This window comes from Coptis chinensis, chromosome 2, assembly GCF_015680905.1.
Source record: "Coptis chinensis isolate HL-2020 chromosome 2, ASM1568090v1, whole genome shotgun sequence".
In the NCBI taxonomy this organism is placed as follows: Eukaryota; Viridiplantae; Streptophyta; class Magnoliopsida; order Ranunculales; family Ranunculaceae; genus Coptis; species Coptis chinensis.
The window spans coordinates 111791697-111814631 of NC_141457.1; the positions used below are offsets into that span (position 1 = coordinate 111791697).

At 35.7% G+C, this 22935-nt stretch overlaps 2 protein-coding genes across 2 annotated transcripts; both read right to left on the minus strand.

The window, feature by feature from the left end:
* Positions 1-4491: 4491 nt before the first annotated feature.
* On the minus strand, positions 4492-7727 carry LOC147520691 (putative pectinesterase 15). Its single transcript, XM_086594309.1, has 5 exons — positions 7705-7727; positions 7316-7487; positions 6897-7100; positions 4805-5052; positions 4492-4710 (listed from the first exon to the last, which is right to left on the minus strand). Exons 1-5 carry the CDS (start codon positions 7725-7727, stop codon positions 4557-4559), a joined length of 801 nt encoding a protein of 266 aa, XP_086450435.1. The 3' UTR covers positions 4492-4556.
* A 1543-nt stretch (positions 7728-9270) lies between these two features.
* LOC147520692 (subtilisin-like protease SBT4.4) lies at positions 9271-14187 on the minus strand. Its single transcript, XM_086592206.1, has 10 exons — positions 13791-14187; positions 13599-13699; positions 12474-12565; positions 12142-12379; positions 11432-11951; positions 11261-11319; positions 10944-11174; positions 10653-10764; positions 10343-10556; positions 9271-10005 (listed from the first exon to the last, which is right to left on the minus strand). The coding sequence occupies exons 1-10, from the start codon at positions 13794-13796 to the stop codon at positions 9482-9484; spliced, it is 2097 nt and encodes a 698-aa protein (XP_086448332.1). The 5' UTR covers positions 13797-14187; the 3' UTR covers positions 9271-9481.
* Between the last annotated feature and the right edge of the window lie 8748 nt (positions 14188-22935).

Here is a 22935-nt window from a genome sequence, read left to right on the forward strand (position 1 = left end):
TCTACAATTTTATGACTGTTACGATATTACCGAAAATTAATGTATAGTAAAACCTCAATATCAAAATAATTTTGATCTAATGCGGATATTTATAATCATTGTTGTTTATTAATATAATTTTCTTCTTTCTTTGGATGATATTTTTTCAGTGGCAGTTTTTGTAAGGTTTTGCGTTAGAATAATGATTGTGCTTATAAGAAGTCTAAGAGGATGAAGTGGTGAAGAAGTCCTGAACCAAGCACCACAGCAAGTAAGTCTTTGGACATGATAACGTGTATTGTTGGTTCATCACGTGTATATTGTTCTCTGTGAGATACGCTTTAAACTTTAAATCTTATAGAATATTAACCGTTAGCACAAGGTTATCTTATCTAAAATTTTTTATACAGTGTTAATCTCAAGTATGTTCTTGGTATGGTGTTGCATTTTTAGCTTTTATGATTTTGCATTGTAGATGGTTAGATTATAGGATTATGCTTAAAAGATATCATTTAATTCAATTGGGCCTGCCTAACCTAACTTTATTCTTTGGGTAGCTAGCTTTCTCTACCAAAGAATGATATATATCAATTTTCCATACAATTTATGACCAATGATATGGAATATTCTAACTTCTTAAATTTGGAAAGAAAAATATATGATAAATTGAAACTTAAGTAAATACTCTTAGAATGTCTCAAAGCTGCAGATTTTACATAATGAGATTATGTCAATTTTGCATAACACGTTGTACAAGAGATAGCTTTGAAGTTTTTTATTTTTTTATTTAAACTATTTGTTGCAATTTCTAACTTCAAGTATTTCTAAATCATAGAATTGGTGGCAACGATGAAAAAATGGCTTGGAGGTTCTTGATAATTCTGAGGAAAGGAGGAGCTCACAGGTTAAGTGGATGACGCTGAACTGGGGCGTGCCAAGTTGCTACAAACTGTTTTTGCTATTTTTTTTTATAAAGACGGTGATGGTTTTGTTGAAGCATTGGAGTGCTTGGGTTTAGCTAAAACATTTTCTTTTGTGTGAGGTAAATATAAGTGCACCATTGCTATGATAAATGACATATTTTCTATATCTATTTTGATTGAGCTTTTCGTGTAAGAGTATTAGATTAAATTGTCAATTTGACATTATAAGCTTCATTGATTGATTGATTTATCTGTATCATTAGGGGTTTATTAGATAAGAAATGATGTTCAACATGCTGATGGTTATATCTAGTAGCCTGTGTGAGTTTTTTCAACCATCCATGAATTAAGACACCGGTCTACTAGCTTATCTCAAAACACTCGATCTCAAATTAAGTCACAGACCATGATTCTTAGTGAGCATCATAATCTGCCAATAGGACTCTCTTTTGGGCATTGAACTACTTATGAGCTTTTCCATGACCGAGTTGGTTAACTGCTCCTGAATTTATGAAATTATTTAGTCCGTTATGCCCTTTCCCTATGCAAAATAGTGCATGACTTGCTTTTTAATAATTTAGTTTATCATTGTATTTTTTTGTTTGTTTTGGTAAAAAATAATTTTACGCGTTTTGATGTTAGCAATTTTTTTTCCCTATTGAAACAACAATATAAAGTTAGTTCATCGGCAAGGTTGTAGGATCAAATTCACGACTGCAAGGATCCTTTTATTTGTTTATTTTGTTTAGTATCATCTATATGCAATCCCTTTTTTCCTGCTTTAGGGTCTAAAGTCGATTGGTTTGATTTGTTGTTAGTGACTGCTTTTACAATGGTTCGTGTTTGGTGTATGATAGGAAGACAATTATATGATAGCCAAGATATAGTGTTTTGTATTCCATTATTTGTAGCACATTAGATTGTGTGACTCACCTAATTCCAGTCCACGTTTGGTATAACTTAAATTATTACTTCATTTTGTTTCAATTTTGTAGCCTTAGGAGCATGTTAGCCTTTTATTTGTGGAGAATCCATCGTTTTATATGCGGAGAACACACCCCGTGTACTCAATTGGTGTCATAGACAATGAGGTAGACTGATTGATGAATCCAATTATATATACTGTGAAGTTGTGATTAATATGAAATAGAAGCCACGTACCCCTATTAGTTTTTAAACATTATGAGTCTCCCTTATATAATTTATCAAAGGGCTAGATTGTTAGGCCATGTCAAAGGTTCCAGTTGTTATGCTGCTAAATGATTTCAAAAGTATTTCTTATAGGTAGAACTACTTGAACCATAGAAGGGGTGATGGGGATTTGTCTTAGCAAGTAGCAGTCCCCTTTCGAGCTCTCTCAGGGTGTCCACGCCAGTTTTTTACTCACGACAATTTAGGATATATATATATATATATATATATATATATATATATATATATATATATATATATATATATATATATATATATATATATATAACGAGAAAAGCTAAACCCCAAGTCCCAATAAAAACCCACGATTAAAAAAAGATGTTCCTTCTGCTTTCTCTAAACCCCCAACAAAAAAACCAAGGCTGAAAAACTGAATAATTAATTTTTATCTCTCGCTAACACTATGCGCAGCTAGCGCATCTTCTGCTATCTTCTTCCTCGATCTCCAACTTGAGTTTGGCAATCAAAACAGGTTTTTCTCTCATCGTCAATCTTTTTAAAGATTTTTTGGCTAAATCATATTTCAATATTAAATTGCTAGGTTTTGTTGCGATAAACTTGAGACATATCATACCAGTTTGATTAATCTCCATATATTCCTTGCTTTGATGTTTTTTTGCGCATCTAGGTGAGTTGCCACTACTCTTTAGCGCTTAAAGCTTTATGAGTTAAGACTACTTTGAAAAAGAAGAACAGGTTTGTTGTTTTTTGAGTTTTGTAAGCGTTGCATTTGCAAGACATGCTATTTTTTCTCATATAGTTAGTAGTATTTCTCCTGCTAACTTCAATTCGCCTCCATTATTCTCAGGATTTATACTTCCGTATTTGGGTGAACCGTGAACCCCGCCAACTTCCACCACAATTACTCTATGGAATAAGAATTTACTCTCTTGAGTTATCTCATGAATCTTATGTTTATTGTTCTGATTAATTCCTTACTGCTTTGATTTTTGTTCTTTCTCATTTTTTCAATTTTTCGACTAGATTGCAAGTTCATAAACCATTTGTGGATTTGGAGGAGGGTGTAACGACTAGCGACTGATGCAATAGAAAAACTATGGAATGGTTAGATATAAATTATTTACATATTTCATATTTGTTTAATCAAGCACAAAATTAATTTTCTTAGTTTTTGTTGTGGAGACAATGAATGAAATCTCTGATTGTTTTTTTATAATGATACTGTGGTTTTAGTATTGGTTTGCTTGGTTTCATTTTTTGTACTGCCACCACCAAACTCAAGTTGCCCAGGGAAGACCCATCAGTGCTGAGTTTCACATTCCTGACGCGACAACTATAAAACATGATGGCCTTCTTATTGCTTGCTCAATCAGAGCATGCTACAGCCACTCAAAGAACAATTAACATAAAATCGGAAATTGGATGCAATTGCATTGAACTAACCTCAAAGAATAATTAATGAAAAATCAGAAACTGGATGCGACTGCATTAAATTAAAATCAGGGATTAACTAACGGAAAATCAGAAATTGGATGCAAATGCATTGAAATAACTTCAAAGAATAGTTAACTGGAAATCAAAAGCCGGATGTAACTGCATCGCACTGACCTCAAAACATAAATAACTAGAAATTGTAAACTATCGAACTAACCTAGAAAAATAATTAACTGTAAATCAGAAATTGGATGCAGATGTATTGAAATAACCTCAAAGAGTAATTAACGGGAGATTGGAACTTGGATGCAAATGCAATGAACTAATCTCAAAGACTAATTAACGAAACATCGAAAATTGGATGCACTGTACTGAATTAACCTTAATGAATAACTAACGAGAAATCATAAAGTGGATGCAATTGCACTGAACTAACCTCAAATAATAATTAACGGGAAATCGGAAACTTAATGCAACTGCATTAAACTAGCTTCAAAAAATAATTAACGAGAAATGAGAAACTGGATGCAACGTACTACATTGAACTAACCTCAAAGAATAATTAATAGAAAATCATAAACTTGATGCAAATGCATTGAACTAATAACCCTAAAACATGTTTCTATTATATGTAGGGGGAATAAATGTCTTGACAAATATAGTTTTGCATTTTTAGTAGTGTATGCGTGCGAATTGGATTTCCTTATTTGGGTTGTAACTTGTTTATTTGGTGTGAAATCATTTTAACTTTTCATGGGATTTAAATGATTGGTAGATCATTATCTTGTGAAGAGATGGATTTGAGCTTGAAATTCGTTAGTAATCAAGAATTTTGTTGTGGGGGTAGATCATTATATTTATTTATAGACATGAGCTCCGACCATCAGGTCATGCTGTGAAACTTGGGGTGGAAGTCTAATAATTGAAGAACTAGGGGTGGAAATCTAATTGGCAAACTTGGTGGGGGTGGAAATCTAAAAAACTGAACTTATAAAGGCATTATGGCAGTTGTTGTTTTATCATACAACTTTTTATGTCAAGATATCATCAGGTATGAATTGGGAGCCATGTTTCGCCTTCGATGTAGGAAGTATTCATGAACGGGGTTGCTTCATCTAGGGTAAGCTGCTTGCTGTACTTTACCCTTTCGATGTGGCTTGCTCCTTCTCCATAGCAGCCATACTCACCGAAGAAGACAGTCCTACAAGAAACTCAAAACCAACACTTATCAAATTATATTCATGCAAAGAAGCAAAGTGCAAAAGAAAAAGTATTATCAAAAATTTATCACGAACTTTTCAGAACTTCGGTTGCCGAAATCATTCCATCCTTTTTTCGATACTAACCCTGACATATTTGCATTGATGAAAACAACTGTGGCAAATGGGCGCCATGCTCTCCCAAGCCAAGCATTGCCCGTTCCTATGATTTTGCAATTGACAAAAGAGAACCCCGTATTCTCTTTTAATGATGTTCTTCCATGTGCTGTGATTATTGCATTCACCGACTGACTTTTCTGTGCGACAACGTTCAAGATACAATCCTGTTGAAGTCAACACTTCACATCAAACAAGCTGTTGCATTATATCAATCAGTATTCTTTGTGTCGTTGGAGAATTGAAGTCTTGCGTGGTTAAGTTATCTATAATAGACTAGCAAGTTGTTTAGCCTGATTCTCTTCAATTGTACAATAAATAACATTGCAATACAAGCCAATTTAAGTAACATATAACAAACTAAGGAAAAAAAAAGTTTCACATGTTTCTATACTGCTGTCCACTGGTTTCTACAGGTTTTTCTTTAAAATCTATTGTCTAATTCTTTCATAAGACTTGAGCAGCCACTGTACATGGTTTGGTTCAAAGAATAAAGTTCTTTCCATCTTCAACCACTGATATTAAGATACTCTTTCCTCTAACATTTACACTAATTCAAGTAATCAGCTTAGACGGTGTAGGGCCAAAAGTATCCTCTATCATCAGTAACATTGCTTGGTTAGTTCCTGACCTAGTTAAAGAGGTAACACACCTTACTGGTACTAACTACACTTCCCAATCCAGATACTGATGAACAAGATTACATTGTTTTGACCACAGATCTTTGAGAAAGTTTTCTGTGTCCTCATCTTTTGAACTTAAAAGTGGAAAGAAGACTAAAGTGCCTAGGAATTCCCTAGTTCGGATCTCATATATTCATCCTAGAGTGGCAGTGTTTGCTTGGAAACTATGTCAGAACACTGCAGCTACTGATATCTCCGTCAAAAGAAAAAGAATTCAAATTGCCTCTAAATGTTACATTTGCAAGAAACAAGAAGAAGACCTACGGCATTTCTTTCGGGAATCTGATTTTGCTAGAAGTGTTTGGAGATGGTTGACATCGTTGTTTGACTTCTGTAGTAACTCCTAGCAGAATGCCTCGTCATCTTAGAGAGAACAGAAGTAGCAGTTAACAGAGGATAGCTAAATTATGGATAGAATCAGATTCTATAAATAGCGGCAGTTCAAGCTTTCACTACAGGAAATCTGCCATGGAGCCTGAAAAAGAGGTGGAGGGCAAGCACACAGCTGATACAGGAGCTGACGATTTGAGCTATGTGGAGGGAAGGGAATGTTTCTGCAGATAAAGCTGCTAATAATGCCTACAAAATGCCTCGTAATGAGTTATTCTTGATTGAGGGAAAATCCACTGCTTACTAAGTGGGATATACCTTTAATACCTTGTACTGGAGTGGTTTCTGTACAAGGACCTGCAAATGATTGCTGGATGCATGAGGTGACTACCTAGTGGGGATATGCATAAGGTAGCAGATATCCTTGAAAGATAAGTACTCTTTATGCTCGCCAGCAGAGAAAACACATCTTTGGTTTTGTCATTTTAAACCAGATATCGTCTGCACGGTTAAAAGAAACATGGGGTTCTAGCATATGTACACTCCAGTCCTGAATGATGTACTCAATATCTAGAAGGTGCAGAGGAAACAGTACTGAAGCAGAAGACATAGCTAGGGCCTAGGGCCATGGCTTGTGGTGCTGCATATACTATATGGATGTCAAGTGTTAATCCATTTTTTGGCATCTTAATGAGTGAGATTTCAACTATACGTAAAGCACAGGAAGACATAATATAATATACACACAAGCAATCAGTTTGAATGTAGGCAAGTAAAGAAGTCTAAGAAAAGAATATAATATTCACACAAGTGTCTAAGAAAAAAAGTCTGTATTTAAAAGAGAATACAATTGGAATGTTGATATTTTGCTACATTTGCATTAAATTAATAAATGAAGCAGTCTTGTAAGAGAGAAGATATTGTGATATCTTTAGAATGAAAAGTAAACATGGAGATATGACAAAGTAACCATAAACGATAGCTTGTAATCAACATACCTCAAACAGTGATCTACCATTGCCGTAAATGAAGTCAACACTTCCTTGAATAAAACATTCTTTAAAAAAGTGCTTGCCTTTGTTGGCCAATAGGGTGTCTTGGTAACTGAAGAATCCGCAACCGAAAAAGGCAGCTTGATCTCCCTGCACATTAATTGCAACTGCTTGGGCACCGTCTCTCCCACCAGGAGGAGGAGCAGTGTTCTTTGCAGAAACAAAAGTAAATAAAATGATATTAGTAGAAACACATAACAATGAAGATCATTCTATCATTAGATTGTGCAATTAATCAGGGTGTATTATCAGGAGTTTGAACTGGCTCCTTAATTCTGGTGTTGTGCACTACATGACTCGGGCAGTAATCAATGAAGATACTATCTTATTTGTATTAGTTGGTACAATCAATTAATTTTATATACCTTGAAACTGATATCGTAAGCAGTAAAGTTTGATGCAAAGATCCCTACTGTGTGGCTACTTGCTGTTCCTTTGGCAGACAATGCTGTGTCATTCCAGGCGATGATGGTTGTCTGATATCCTTGACCTTGAAATATTACATTGGACTTGGTTCTATCGACTACTACCTTTTCCCTACCGGAGGAAAGACAAAAATAAATCAAATTTTAGAAGTAAAATATTTTAACTAATAATAATAGGACATCAAATTTCATATATAGTGATTACTTAGAGTTGTGTGAAGTATATATATCTTGGAAAGTGCATGTATTTGTAGCTCCAAAAGTGCCAACATATGTGGGTGTATACACTATACACTAGCATTACACAACGTACAAAGTCTCATAGGTACAGAATTGAACTAGGTTCCAGCATTTGTTTTTTCCAATCTAAAATTATAACAACATATTTTCTCAATCTAAAACTGTAAATTTACTAGCAGCTATCAAAGGATAATGTAATGAGACTCTAACCTGTACGTCCCTGCTCCAATGGTGATCGTCGTCTTCGAACGGCAATTTGGTGGAACCGCATCAACAGCTTTTTGAATGCTTGTGAACTTAGCATCGTGTCCATTCAAGCTAACTTTGAGTACTAGACCAACTTCAGCATGGAATGTACTTGGCTTTAAACGCTAAAAAGAACCAAGGTAATTAGTAACACGTACTAGAATAGCGGTAAACTGTTCTTTCCCCCTTCCGAATATCAGTACTGTTTATAATGGGTGAGTTTTGTAGTTTGTTTACTTGGCACTTGTATCCATTAACATGAAAGAGAGAGTAGAGGTCTTGCACGTTGAGACAGGGATAAATTATTAGTGCACATGAAACATTTTAATGGATCACCCAAGAAAAACATTGCACCTCTGACCTCTCAATCCCTATGTGCAACATTTAACACCAAAGTTTAAGAATTGATTGGCTTGTACGTTAGAGCATGCGTCACCTATTATATATACCAATGCAAGTAGATTGTGTCACTTGAAAAAATTAGTAATGATTTTCATTTGGATTATAACAAAACTCACCGATTTACTCTCAGCCTTCCCATTAGCCACAGCTCCAGGAGCCGCCGTTGATGAATCATCTTTTTGGGCTGTAGATGGATCTTCAGTTGCACCCCTCGAAGTAAAGATAAAAGAGAAAATAAGTAAACATGTAAAACATACATAGACAGAGTTCTTGTTCAAGGCCATCATTTATTCCAACCTTGAACTTCAGAGTAAAAAAGCTATGTGGTTTAATTCCTTAGACCTTAATTTCTTAATGAATGAAACAAATTAAGTATGGTTACATAGAAGAATATGAAAGCGTGTTGCAGAGATTAGTAACTTGTTGCATGTAGTTTAGGGTCATTATCTTAGAGCAACCACCTAATGAATATGGTTTCTATGAACCTTCTGATGAATGTTCCCACCACCTATATTTGTACGCATGACTTGATGGAGTGCGTAGATGCATATTCCCAAAAGAGAAAAAAGAATTGATGAGAAACAAAAAATGAGCACTGGTTGATTAATCTTACCCAGAAAAAACAAACTTGGGAAACAAGCTAAGTGAGAGTGACGGACAACAAATGGGCCTTGGGACCAATTTCTTGATGATTAATTTCGTTCAGAAATACTGGCAATTTCAACCGTTATTTTCTCCAACTTTTAGATCATTTTTACACTGCAATTATTGATTTTGATATTTTAGGATGAGTTAACGACCAAAATATACAACGTACTTTGGTTTTGGTTTCAAAAATTACAACGCACTTTGGTTTTGCTAATTGATCAATTTTGTTCAGAAATATTGGCAATTTCTACTGTTATTTTCTCCAACTTTTAGAACATTTTTACACTGCAATTAATTATTGATTTTGATATTTTAGGATTAATCATTGAGATGAGCAAATTGCAAAAGGGGAGCAATACTTCTGCCAAGAATCTAAACAATGAATGGCTCCTTAAATTATGATGCAACAGGTGGATACTTGATATGTTTCATTCTTTTCTCAAAGGTTTAACCAAACTGATACCTTAAAAAAAACAGTGATAACTGGAACACAACGTTTAAAACCGAATCGGTAACTACTTATTGCAAAAAATTCATGCATGTCAAGTTTCCAGTCCATCAATTGGAGTTTCACCCCTCCAAAGCAGCGATTGGACTTCTTACTATATGTGTACCATCTGACCACGTGAGCCAAGCGGTGACAACGCGACTTCTTTGGCGTACTCCTCCAGTAATATTTACAATGAAACTCTGCTTCTCATTCAATGACTTGAAAGATAGGACACTGGGAGTGACAGAAATATTAAGAGAAGGTTGATTGCTGATTGTTGCCTTGTACGTGGAGTTTGCGAATCCAACATTGGTGACGCTCCTGGGGAAATAGGCTGTGATGGGTGAATCTGGTTCGTAATAAGCAGCCATGGAAGGATAATTCAGAAGTGCCTCGCCTCCTTTGCTTGCACTGCAAGTAAAATTCTCTCCAGTAATGATTCTAATTTTGTCTGCCGTGTAATTTAAGTTGCATAACATTTCTGCGTAGTCAACTTCCAAAGCATCATACAGCAAGCCGGGATTCACGGCTTTTACTGGATCAATTTGGCCAACACCATAACCAAATTCGCTTTCTCCTTCATCGATGGTTTTCATTGGGGAAGCTGCAAAAATATATAAAGATATAAATAATTAACCAGATTGAAGATTCAGTAGCATGCACTCATTGGTGATTTAGGTTAAAAATAAAATGTTGTGTTTTCAATAACATTTACCTCGACTGAAGAAGTATAACATTTACTTCGACTGAAGAAGTATAACATGGTGCCGTTAGATGAATATGAGCTTTTACAATTTATCTATGTGAACTTCGAATTTACCAAGCAAAAAATAATTTCTATAAGAAAAAGTGACATCGGACTACACTTAGTAGTTCGGTCAAAAATAATTACTCCATAGATTCTTCCCATTTATGAAATTCACAGAAGCAAACAACCTTACCAGTGGTCATGAGAGCAGATTTAATGGCTGCAGGGGACCATGCTGGGTGAAATGTTTTGACATAGGCAGCAGCCCCTGCTGCATGAGGACAAGCCTGGGATGTTCCGGAGACGATATTATACATTACTGAGCGTTGGTCGTATCCAGATCTTGAAACGAGGCCTTTTGGAGACCATGCCGCTAGAATGCCAACTCCAGGAGCACTTATATCTGGCTGCATAATATACGCAGATAACGATGTCAATGACCAATAAGGGCGTAAAAACAGTCATAATTTTAGCCCATAAAAGTAAACAACAACACAGAATACCTTGAGAACTGCAGGCGTTAAGATAGAGGGTCCTCGATTAGTAATAGACGCCAAAGACGGAGCACTAGGATCATACACAACTTCACTTTCATGAATAATGGCAGTGGCGTTTCTACAAAAAAGAAGAAACAAACTCTTCAAACAACATCAGAAACACGATTCACAGACTAATTCCCCAACTATATATTTTAAGCCAATAGATAGATGGTTAATTTGGAATGGGGCCCATCTTCAAGGGAAAGAAACTTAAAAGTTGAAGAACTGCATTAGGCTGCATTTTTATAGGCTCACCTGGTGCTTGAAATATATGATGCAATATATTCGCCATCAGAATTAGTAACAGCAGAAGCTGGTAGAGGATATGGATATGGAACATCCCATTCTCCAACAGTGGCTATCATTATTGTTCCATAAGCACCATACACTAAAGGGCCGCTTCCGTCATTCCCCAAATCGATTGGATTGCATAAGACAATATTCCCTTTTGTTAAGTTCTGATCCATTTCGTCAGGTTCACAATACCTATCAAATACATGAAAGGAATATTGTCAAAAACCATTCGAGAAATTAAAACAAAAATCTGTAATGAGAAAGTTATAGCTAATTACTCGTTTTGTACGAGGGGGTAGAACTTTTCACTTGTAGGAAAAACATTAATTGCAGGCCCCTACTCGATACATGAAAAGTTCAAAGTTAGACAGTTGACATAGGTAAAAAACATCCTCACTAACTTATTGCAAGTCGTGCCAACATTGATAGGAAACTAAAGAAACTCTTACCGTAAGGGTTTTATTGTTCCCAAGTGTTATATTCGTTATGAACTTACGATCCGTGGTGCTTGCTGCTACTGTCAGTATCCATGGTGCACCACTTTGTACGGTAACCGCTAAGAATCCCCTATTTCCAGCAGAAGCTGATGTGAGAATTCCATGCTGCATGGCATGAAATGCCCCGACAGCAATCGCACTTTCAGAATAATCAGCCAAGTCAATATCTTCTCTCCCAATTGAGACAGATAATATATCAACTCCATCCGCAATTGCGTCATCAAAAGCGGCGAGGATGTCATGCTCAAGGCAAATTTTTTTCCAGCACACTTTGTACACAGCAATCCTAGCAGATGGAACAGCTCCTCGTGCAGTTCCTTCAGCAAAACCATAGTAGCTGACATTTTTAACTTCACGTCCAGCTGCCGTGGATGCAGTGTGTGTGCCATGTCCTTCAAAATCACGTGGGGATCTTTCTTCCTCCGAGTGGAAATCTTGGTCACCTTTGTAAAACCTTGCCCCTATAATTTTGCTGCAGTTTACATACGGACAAGGAAGTGAGGAACAGAACGTACAACTAATTAACTGTCTCATACTCTATTTACTATTCGTTGCTTGAAGAGCTAAATATAATATAACCTACAATGACAGCCATACGAGTTAGAAGGTTCTAAATCGATCATAAGATTTAACAAGTATTAATGAGTAGATAGAAGAAGTACTTGTTGCATGTGATATTTTGGCAAATGCCCTTCCATTTCTTTGGAGGAATCCCAATACCATTATCATTGAAGCTCTCAGACTCTGGCCAGATTCCAGTGTCAATTAAACCGATAATAACGTTGCTCTCGACCTCAGGTATTCTCTTCACAGTACTCGGCAGACCCAAAAAATCCCAAGATCTAGTAGTATGAGTTTTAAGTGTTCTGCTTGGGAAAACTGAGATTACACCTTGCGCACCTACAATTCAAGTTGTTTAATACAAAGTAACATACTATAACAAACACTAAAGAGAGTATCAATCAAAACCTCTGTTTTCAAAAGGAATACATACCAAGTAGCTTCTTACTCTCCTGTTCTGTGAGCCAGGCTGCAAATCCGTTGAAACTCTTTTTGTAGGTGTAAATTAAGGATTCTACTGGAGCGCTACTCCGATGATTCAACAAAGAGAAAAAGTTAGAAATTACGGACAGCACTTCTTTTAAAGTGTGTTCTCTTCCTTCATCTTAAAATTAAATGCAAATAAAGCATGGAATAAGTCTATGAGTTGGACATAATTGATTAACCAATATACATAAAGACCCCTGCTATGTTTTTCAATGCCCTTAGTTATTACCATGAACAGTTCATTATAGTTGAACAATGACTTCTTATGGCAGAATTTCTGCCAGAGTAGTCCCTACGATTTTGGTGGATTCATATTCATGGGTGAATGTAGTGTGCATGTGATCTTTTATGTAAGTGATGGTAGAATGCATATCCTTCAGATGACTATACGTAGATTGATTTACCGTAAGTAGAATATTTGTTAAAAGGTTTCACCATGAGGCTTCAAAAAGATGTTGAAAATGTTAGTTTCAAGAGTGCATCGAAGGATTTATGCGGTTGTGCTTGATGGAATTGATGAGAAACTAATGCCTTAAGTTATTCTATAATCTAATGTTACCAGTGAAAATTTGTATGTGCAACTGGCACATGTAAACTGGGGGAAACCAGATAAGAATCAGAAGCACAATCAATCCAACTCATGCGATCACAAAGTAACCATGTGCAGGATAGTAGAGGAGCTTACTTACAAGCTCAACAGACTTAGACAAGTTTAGTATCGATCTGATAAAAATGCTTAGTATAAGGTGCAGTTCAACAACAGAGGCTATTCACCGCTATATGGAAAGCGTTGACAAGGATATAGAATGTTAAAAACTTCTAAATGGCTAACCAAGCTTTTGTGAACTTCAACTGGGATAGCATATTTTGAGGATGGAGGTCTAAAGCAGAATGATCTGCTGACCATGCTCTATTGTTGGGAGCTAATATTAAACCCAATAACTGCTCCTTTAGACTGAACAGACTATGGGGGAGCCTCCCCTTATTAGAGCAATTAAAAAAATGATCTAAAGGCATAAAAAGAAGATCAGGGCATGGAACTGAGATTATCTGTCATGTAGCACCAACTTACACAAAAAACAAAATGAACTGATGCACTTCCAGGACTAGTTTAGCAGAAGAAAGAGATCCGGATGATACGATTGCTTCAAGAGTGACTAAAGATATCAAGGTCTGAATCAATTAAACATCAGAACTTCGTTATGGAGAAAAATACGTAAATTAAGTGGAGGGAGGAAAACCAAAGAGATTCAGTATACGGTACTTTCATGCACCGAGGAGAGAGACAAGGCCTAGCACAAGCACTGATTTCTGAAATAGAAGCTGAAGATGTTGAGCTGGCTACTGACCAAGAAAGAATCAAAACATACGTTGTTGACTACTATGAGAGCAAGTTCAGGGAAAAGCAAGTGGATATTACTAACACCTTGTTAGTTTAGACCCAATTGCATGGAGGTCTTTTTGGTTAAGATAACACCAAAGCTGGTTGATAATAGGTTTGATGAAAATTTGAGAGGTTGATACCATAAGAACAAATTGGGATCATAGAAGGTAAGCATTCTCAAGAATAGGTTTGATACCAGTTAAAATTTATGGTACTTTGTATGGGTACCATCTACGGGAAGTATGTTACACATTTGGCGTTATCAAAAAATGGATATCCTGGATCAAATTCATTGTCACTACTGCCAAAATATCTCTCTTTAGAAGGGGTGGCCCTTGTACGTGGGTTTTTAAGGTTCAAAAGGGTGTGGGACACAAGGTGCTGAGGAAGCAGGGAGCAAATAACTACTTCATGGAATGTAAACTCTCTAAACACATATTAGAGTGAAAGGATTTCAAGGGTCCAAGTCATCTGCTCTTGCAAATAAATGACATAATTTTGTTCAGTAAAAGAGAATTCACAAATTTTACGAATATCTCTAGGTTAATTACTAAAAAATATCATCTCTCCAATGGACTAGGTATGAATGAATCAGAATGTAAAGCGTTCATGGGAGTAACGCCCCTCAATAAGCAAGATAGACTGGTGGAAACAGTGGATGTTTAAAAGGGTATTTCCCTAAGAAATACGTAGGAAGCACCTGTAATTCAAGTCAAAGTAGCTAGAGCTAGCACTAGATTGAGGCCTGATAATTAAAATCAAGAAGGAGACAAAAAGTTGGATAGAAAAGATGCCATCATTTCAACAACAGAAGTATAGTCATCGAGTCTGTGTTACGCATCATTCCTATCTACAGTATGGCAGTTTAAATTTGGCCTACGAGTTTAATAAGAGATTCAGAAAGAGTAAAAACTTTATATGTGCCGAGCCTGAAGTGAGAAAGGAATGAAACAACCATGAAGTGGGACCGTGGGAGTTGAATTGCAACCCTTGTGATGACGGACGTTCAGAGATAAAAAAGTTGAAAGAGGCGAAACTTAGCCATGTTAACGAAACTAACATGGAGCTTAAGGAATGGAGACAATGACTTTGTAATACTTGTGATCGGAAAAAAAAAGGGTAACATGATAAATATCATAGGCCTTCCTTTGTATGGTCTGGGCTTAACCTGGGGAAACTAGCAGTGTATGCTTGAGCACAGTTGATAGTTGGATCAGGGGAAAAAAAGACCTGTGACGGACCATCTGATAGATTAATGATCAACTCTATACAATGTTTTTTCTCTATCAAGCAAGAAAGCAAAAGCTGACATGCTGTTACAATGAGAGCTCAGGTGAGTACAGTGAACACTTGTTACAAGATTGTAGTATGGCCAGTACAGTAATGCAATATATATGTATACGGCAATGCAACATATATGTATAAAGCAAATAAAGTTTTTTTTTTCTAAATTCGTTTCAAATTTAAGATGAAAAACCTGGGTGCCTCTCTAAGTACTATTGATTTGTATCTAGATGCATGACCGCTTGTATATCACTGCAAATCTAGGTTACATGGACACGCCATATTTTGAAAAAAATCTGTGTCGGATATATATCCACGTGTCCGTGTCCGTGTCGGACACATATTGTATTTTATTACCTCGGATTTCTGATTTACCATCTAATTTAACAAATTTATAATTATTAAAAAATGAATTAATTATTCCTATCCGTGTCCCCGTGTCGATCTTCAACTGCTCGCCGTATCTGATACCCCGTATCCGTGTCGGACACCGACACGCGTGCCCGTGTCAATGTAACCTAGCTGCAAATCAACGGTAATCGGAAAAGGACGTCTCAAACAAATTTATGTGGTTTGATCAGCACCAAAATATGATTGTTTGTGTACTCATCTTTATAGTGAATTTGGTAGTGGAAAACTACATAGAACATCTTCAGAACACACTATTGGCATCTATTATGCTCGGAAAAGTTTTGGTAAAGTTTTTTCTATATCAAGCACATGCACACTAACAAAACTCTGAACAGCTGAAATAATTTTTCTAAAGGACAGAAGAAGAAAGAAAAGTATACCTGCCCTCAAGGACTTGGCCTAGAACACTCAGATGGGGAGATTCAACAGAATGCTCTTCCTTGAGTTTTGCGCCCATGTATACAATGTAAGCCTAACCAATTGTAAGAGAAATCAGTATTTCTAACTCTCTTTCAACCAAAGCACCAAATTGAAACAAAGTATCAGAAGAACTAAATTAGATACATCTCTTGTATCCAAAGTTCTGTATGGAAGGATATGTTTTTTTACCTTTCTCTCCGTTTGGGCATTGACAGCAAGTTGGTTGACACCAACTGAGACTAGGAGCAACGTAAAGACTATCCATGCACTGGTGAAGAATTTAGCCATTGCAAAGGAACACCAGAGGCTGTTTTGAAATTCAGACCCAAGATGAAGCGAAGCAGATGAGTTAACAAACGTGTTTTTTTTTGGTAAAACAAGGAAGTTGAGAAACCTTCCTGTTCTGATAGATTTGGTATAATTTGTCATACCATATATAGGCACCAAAATCTTGTGTACTTTGGAAAGAAAATATTTATGCCATCAATAGAAATTATGCTAAAGAGATTCTTTTAATTAGTTTGTTTCCTTTTCCATTTGGGGTGCATCATTATACTTTCTGCCGTGCCCAGTTGATAAAGAAGTCCAACGTTCGAATATCCGGTAATAGTTTCCCTTCCTTTACCAAAATTTGCATGAGTTTTATATTACAGTACTAACAAAGGAAGGTACAACATTCATCCAATTCAATAAGTATCCTTCATGTGAGAGAGGAGGTGAGCATTACTGGAAGAGAGGAAGAAAATGGAGAAGTCCTTCTGGACACGTGTTCAAGGTTGGAATCGCACGTGGACTAGCATTTCCTGGTAGTACATTGGGATTCTTGCATGAGTAAATGTAATCCTGTTTCTCAGTTTGACCACCATTTGGATTTTTCAGGTGAGAGACCCCACCTACGTCTATGGAAAACGGTGTGAAGGAAACTGCTTCTCTAGTCAAATGTTGTTCAGATGGCTTCATTTTTATCATTTTCAGATGTTAAGTGCAAATGCAAAGTAGTAAGGTTCTGATTAGCTTCACGAATGTGGGTCAAAATCCTAAGGATGGAATGGGAATTAGTTATAAAACTTGGTCAATGGTCTATCTCACTATCTGTATTCCAGGATTATACAGGAATATATCGTGAGAGTAATGGATGGTAATTTACATTGATACAGTTCAGAACAACTGGGGCACCACAATTTTAAGATATTCTAATCCTAGAGGGCTAGAGGATTATTACAATCTACGTTACTGAACTAAATGTCATGAATTAAGGACCATGAATTCTCATTTCTGAATTTTTTTTTTTTTTTTTTTTTTTTTTTTTTTTTTTTTTCTCACAGTTCTTGATATGCCAAATTGCTATTTTGACATAGAGAAACACTTTATAAGACGTGTTACACATCTTAAGGTGATGTAGAAAATACTACAATTCAACATTCTGGGAGCGGTTTGTGAAGTCCTTAACCCAAGGGAACACTCATGCAGTTCAGGGCAAGGTGGTTCAATGCGGCTTATACAAGTTATCACATAGTGTTTCTGTTGACTTATGATTCTGATAGTACTAGATGTTAGAATTCAATCATCAATTTGTAAAAAGTGGTAGACTGTCGTACTTATAAATTACTATATTAACATCCTTGAGATTGTATATGATTAGACTTGATTATAATGTAGCAAATGCTCCTAAATATCTTGGGGGTTGTAGCCTTGGATGGGCATGTCTTTGAGTGCAGAAGGCCTGTCAGGTGGTCAAAGGTATTGGAAATACCATATGTAGTGGGTGTAGCAAGTGGATGCCTATAACTATTGTTACGCTGAGAGCTTTATTCATACATGTCAAGTGGAGATCTAGAACTACTGTTACGTCATAGTTTATGATCTGCATATATTTTCTGCATGTTACAGTTCTACATAGATAGTGGTGGAGACTTCAAATATAGCTATTAAGGTACTTGGTAGGTGCATACATTCAGACAATAGAATTTGATATAAACCGGAGTTTTGAACTCGAGCTTGAAAGTGTGAATTGGTTTAATGCAACATAGCATTGTTGTCGAGTGCTTTAAATAAATTGCGTGGGTTATTTTATTATGTAGTTTTCTATGTGCTATAGAGCATTGCATCTTATAGTCAAATTATTTTTATCTTTTAGTTTTTATCTATTCATGTAGGCTATGAAGGTAAAAGACAGTTAGTTTTGAGTAGTGAAAAGTAGAAGTGTAGAGGTGAATAAAGTATTAATGGGCTATGGTAGTTTGGCATGTCAAAGGTTGTTTGTTACATGTGTGTGTGGCTCTGCTTTTGAAAGTACACTAAGTTGAATCTCACTTTCCTACGGTTACGATTGTGGCTCATGAAATGGTACTTATCATTTTTAACTGCATACATAATTAGATACCTCTCAATCTCAGTTACAGTGTTATCAGGTCCTCGGTTGCATTTTTGTCTAAGAATTGATGATAATATATATACCGAAGAAGGTAAAGAGCCCCGATTTGATCTTCTTAAGTCATGCATATTCATTAAGTTCATTAATTTAGATAGATTGTTTATTAACGTATTGGAAGTGGATTTTAATTAATTAACAATAATGGTTCATATCTTTCATTTGAGATGATTTGGCCTTTAGGGGTTTAGAGGTCTTAAATTCTCATTTTAGTTTGTGAGTTATCACTGGAGGAGATGGCGTGAGAACGCTCTGAAGTTCTTCTTGATAAATCACATGGTCGTATTGTTGGGTAAAATGATGCAACACTTAGGTTTGAATTGTTTTTACAATAGCTTCCCCTCATGTAGTTGTCGACCTTCCCCGCCCCTTCGTTCGTCGTATTTCTTTGACGCTTTTGGATTTTGAAATGGATTGAAGAAGATATAATGTAGATATTAATTTTTGATTGGTCGTGTTATTTACAGCTGGTAATGATAGGAATTGGTGGAGTTGTATATAAGATTCAAATGATTCTTAGAGTGGATTTAAGGATTGTTCGAGTCATCAGTGTTTTTCATGTCATTTTTCTCCTCTATGTGTGCATGTTTAAAACATTTTGAGGAAGTTTAGTTGTTGTTGTTGTTGTTTTTTTTTTTGGGTTAAAGTAGTCTAGGTTACATGGACACGCCATATTTTGAAAAAAATCTATGTCGGATACGTATCCACATGTCCGTGTCGAACACATATTGTATGTAATTTATCTCGAATTTTGATATTTTGCTATGTCCGACAATTTGTATCCGTGTCGGACACGGACACACCTACCCGTGTTAGTCAATGCACAACAATATGTAAGTGATATATCCAAGGACTTCCAAAAAATAACTACAACCTAGCTAGGTTACATTGACTAACACGGGTAGGTGTGTCCGTGTCGGACACGGATACGAATTGTCGGACATAGCAAAATATCAAAATTTGAGGTAAATTACATACAATATGTGTCCAATATGTGTCCGACACGGACACGTGGATACGTATCCGACATAGATTTTTGCAAGATATGGCATGTCCATGTAACCTAGACTACAACAAAAGGAGTGCTAACCAAAAAAAAAGAGAATAAAAATTTAAAAAAAAAAAAAAAAAAAAAACTTCCTCAAAATGTTTTAAGCATGCACACAGAGAGGAGAAAAATGACATGAAAAACACTGATGACTCGAACAATCCTTAAATCCACTCTAAGAATCATTTGAATCTTATATACAACTCCACCAATTCTTATCATTACCAGCTGTAAATAACACGACCAATCAAAAATTAATATCTACATTATATCTCCTTCAATCCATTTCAAAATCCAAAAGCGTCAAAAACATACGACGAAGGGGCGGGGAATGTAGACAACTACATGAGGGGAAGCTATTGTAAAAACAATTCAAACCTAAGTGTTGCATCATTTTACCCAACAATACGACCATGTGATTTATCGAGAAGAACTTCAGAGCGTTCTCACGCCATCTCCTCCAATGATAACTCACAAACTAAAATGAGAATTTAACTCTGAACCCCTAAAACAAATCAAAATGAAAGATATGAACCATTATTGTTAATTAATTAAAATCCACTTCCAATACGTTAATAAAAAATCTATCTAAATTAATGAACTTAATGAATATGCATGACTTAAGAAGATCAAATCGGGGCTCTTTACCTTTTTCGGGGTCTCCTAATAGATCATTGGATATATATTATCATCAATTCTTAGACAAAAATGCAACCGAGGAACTGATAACACTGTAACTGAGATTGAGAGGTATTTAATTATGTATGCAGTTCAAAATGATAAGTACCATTTCATGAACCACAATCGTAACCGTAGGAAAGTGAGATTCAACTTAGTGTGCCTTCAAAAGCAGAGCCACACACTCATGTAACAAACAACCTTTGACATGCCAAACTACCATAGCCCATTAATACTTTATTCACCTCTACACTTCTACTTTTCACTACTCAAAACTAACTATCTTTTACCTTCATAGCCTACATGAATAGATTGACTTCATGATTTCTTGCTCTGTGTGCTAGGTAGTAGGTATAACACACAAAACTAAAAGATAAAAATAATTTGACTATAAGATGCAATGCTCTATAGCACATAGAAAACTACATAATAAAATAACCCACACAATTTATTTAAAGCACTCGACAACAATGCTATGTTGCATTAAACCAATTCACACTTTCAAGCTCAAGTTCAAAACTCTGGTTTATATCAAATTCTATTGTCTGAATATATGCACCTACCAAGTACCTTAATAGCTATATTTGAAGTCTCCACCACTATCTATATAGAACTGCAGCATGCAGAAAATATATGCAGATCATAAACTGTGACGTAACAGCAGTTCTAGATCTCCACTTGACATGTATGAATAAAGCTCTCAGCGTAACAATAGTTATAGGCATCCACTTGCTACACCCACTACATATGGTATTTCCAATACCTTTGACCACTTGACAGCCTTGCAAGACGAAGACATGCCCATCCAAGGCTACAACCCCCAAGATATTTAAGAGCATTTGCTACATTATAATCAAGTCTAATCATATACAATCTCAAGGATGTTAATATAGTAATTTATAAGTACGACAGTCTACCACTTTTTACAAATTGATGATTGAATTCTAACATCTAGTACTATCGGAATCATAAGTCAACAGAAACACTATGTGATAACTTGTATAAGCCGCATTGAACCACCTTGCCCTGAACCACATGAGTATTCCCTTGTTAAGGACTTCACAAACCGCTCCCAGAATGTTGAATTGTAAGTAAAACAAACAAATTCATTAAAGAAACCTGCCTGATTAGCGGATTCATTTTGCAAGAGTTTGAAAAGAAAAAGGAGGCTTCCAAGATTCATTTGATCCAGATTTAACAACACCCATGAAATCGATAAGAAAATTGGAGTAACTGTTTCAAAGAAAAAACAACGAATAATAGCACTTAATACTGTCAATTTCTAAGAAAAAAACCACTCATTTAAATTCAACAGAACATCGGATTCGAATTTGTAAGAGTTTGAATCGAAATAGAAGGAGGCTTCAAAGATTGATTTTATCCAGATTTGACAACACCCATGAATTATATAAGAAAATTAGAGTAACTGTTTCTAAGAAAAAACAACGAATAATAGCACTTAATACAGTTAATTTCTAAGAAGAAACCACACTCATTTAAATTCAACAGAACATCCAATAATATCTAGACACTAAGAAAATAATATATAGTGTACTATTAAATAATATACTTCAAAATGGAAAACATACTTTTGACCGTGCAGAAAATTCGAATGATTGTCTATGCATACTTTTGAGGGTAAGGATGTGCACAATTTCACTCCATTCTTTTTGGTCCAAGAGATCAAAACAAATCACATTGGTTTAGTTTGGTACTGGAAGCAAAATTGGAGTATGCGTCATCTTTAAAGTAAAAATGGCCATGTGATGACCTCAAAACCAAGGCGATTCTAAAGCCTCAACAATTCTTTTTTAGCTCACTTAGTATCTTCCTCAAGCTTCAAGTGCACGTGAACCTGCCAAACCTATACAATAGTTATAATAAAATTAAAACTAACTAATATAGCTAACATAAACATAATATATGTAGGAGTGGATATCGATTAGAGACTGATTTATGAAGAGATTGAAGCCAATTCAGGTCGAAGGAATAAGGAATGAGAACAACCTATTCTTGTTGGGAAAATTGTTCTCCTAGATTTGTTTCCGTGTTGCTTGTCTTTATGAAAACTCAAAGGATTACTGCGGCATATTCATTGCAGTTGCTTGATCTAGTAAAAAATAAAAGTGTTAAACTATAATTCGGATGGAAGAAAAGTTGTTGAACGGTAGCATCCCTCGCATCATTATAGTTGGAAAAAAAAACACTTATTCCGCTTCTTAACAACATTTCAGTTTTAGTAGAAATAATAAATCACTAACTTAATATAAATAATTAAAAATTGTATTCAAGCAGCACCATAAAGGTCCCCCCTACAAAATAATAGTATAAGCAATTTTTTTTTTTTTAGTTGATCATACCTTCCAAGAAAGATATGATGGAGCTACTAATATAAAATAGGAGTACATGCTTGAAAATATTGCACAATTTTGCACAAAAAATGCATAGTAAGTTGGAAGTATAAATAGGTAAAATATAATATCAACAACATCCATAAGAAGGATAATGGAACAAATGCACAACTTGATGTTCAGTTACTCACCATTCAAGATAAACTTCATCCTCTCTTCAAGCAGTTTATGTAGATCAGGTACTGCAGGGTTAGAATATGAAGTTCCACTCCATGAAAGCCTAAACACCACGCAACTATCGATCTCTTGGTGTTATGGACTAAATAGTTGTTCCAACAAAAAAAATCAGTTGCATAGGTTATGGTATAGAGCTCAGGTGCCCTATACCATCGAACAAAAACC

Excerpts from the sequence above, each read along its gene's own strand:
- LOC147520691 (XM_086594309.1), bottom strand. The coding sequence starts at position 7,727 with ATGCTGGAACCTAGTTCAATTCT. Across the intron at positions 7,488-7,704 it reads CTGGAACCTAGTTCAATTCT|GGAAAAGGTAGTAGTCGATA; the intron begins GTACCTATGAGA and ends TTCCTCCGGTAG. Across the intron at positions 5,053-6,896 it reads ATGGTAGATCACTGTTTGAG|GATTGTATCTTGAACGTTGT; the intron begins GTATGTTGATTA and ends TGACTTCAACAG.
- LOC147520692 (XM_086592206.1), bottom strand. Across the intron at positions 11,952-12,141 it reads CAAAATATCACATGCAACAA|CAAAATTATAGGGGCAAGGT; the intron begins GTACTTCTTCTA and ends TGTAAACTGCAG. Across the intron at positions 10,557-10,652 it reads TAACGCCTGCAGTTCTCAAG|CCAGATATAAGTGCTCCTGG; the intron begins GTATTCTGTGTT and ends TATATTATGCAG.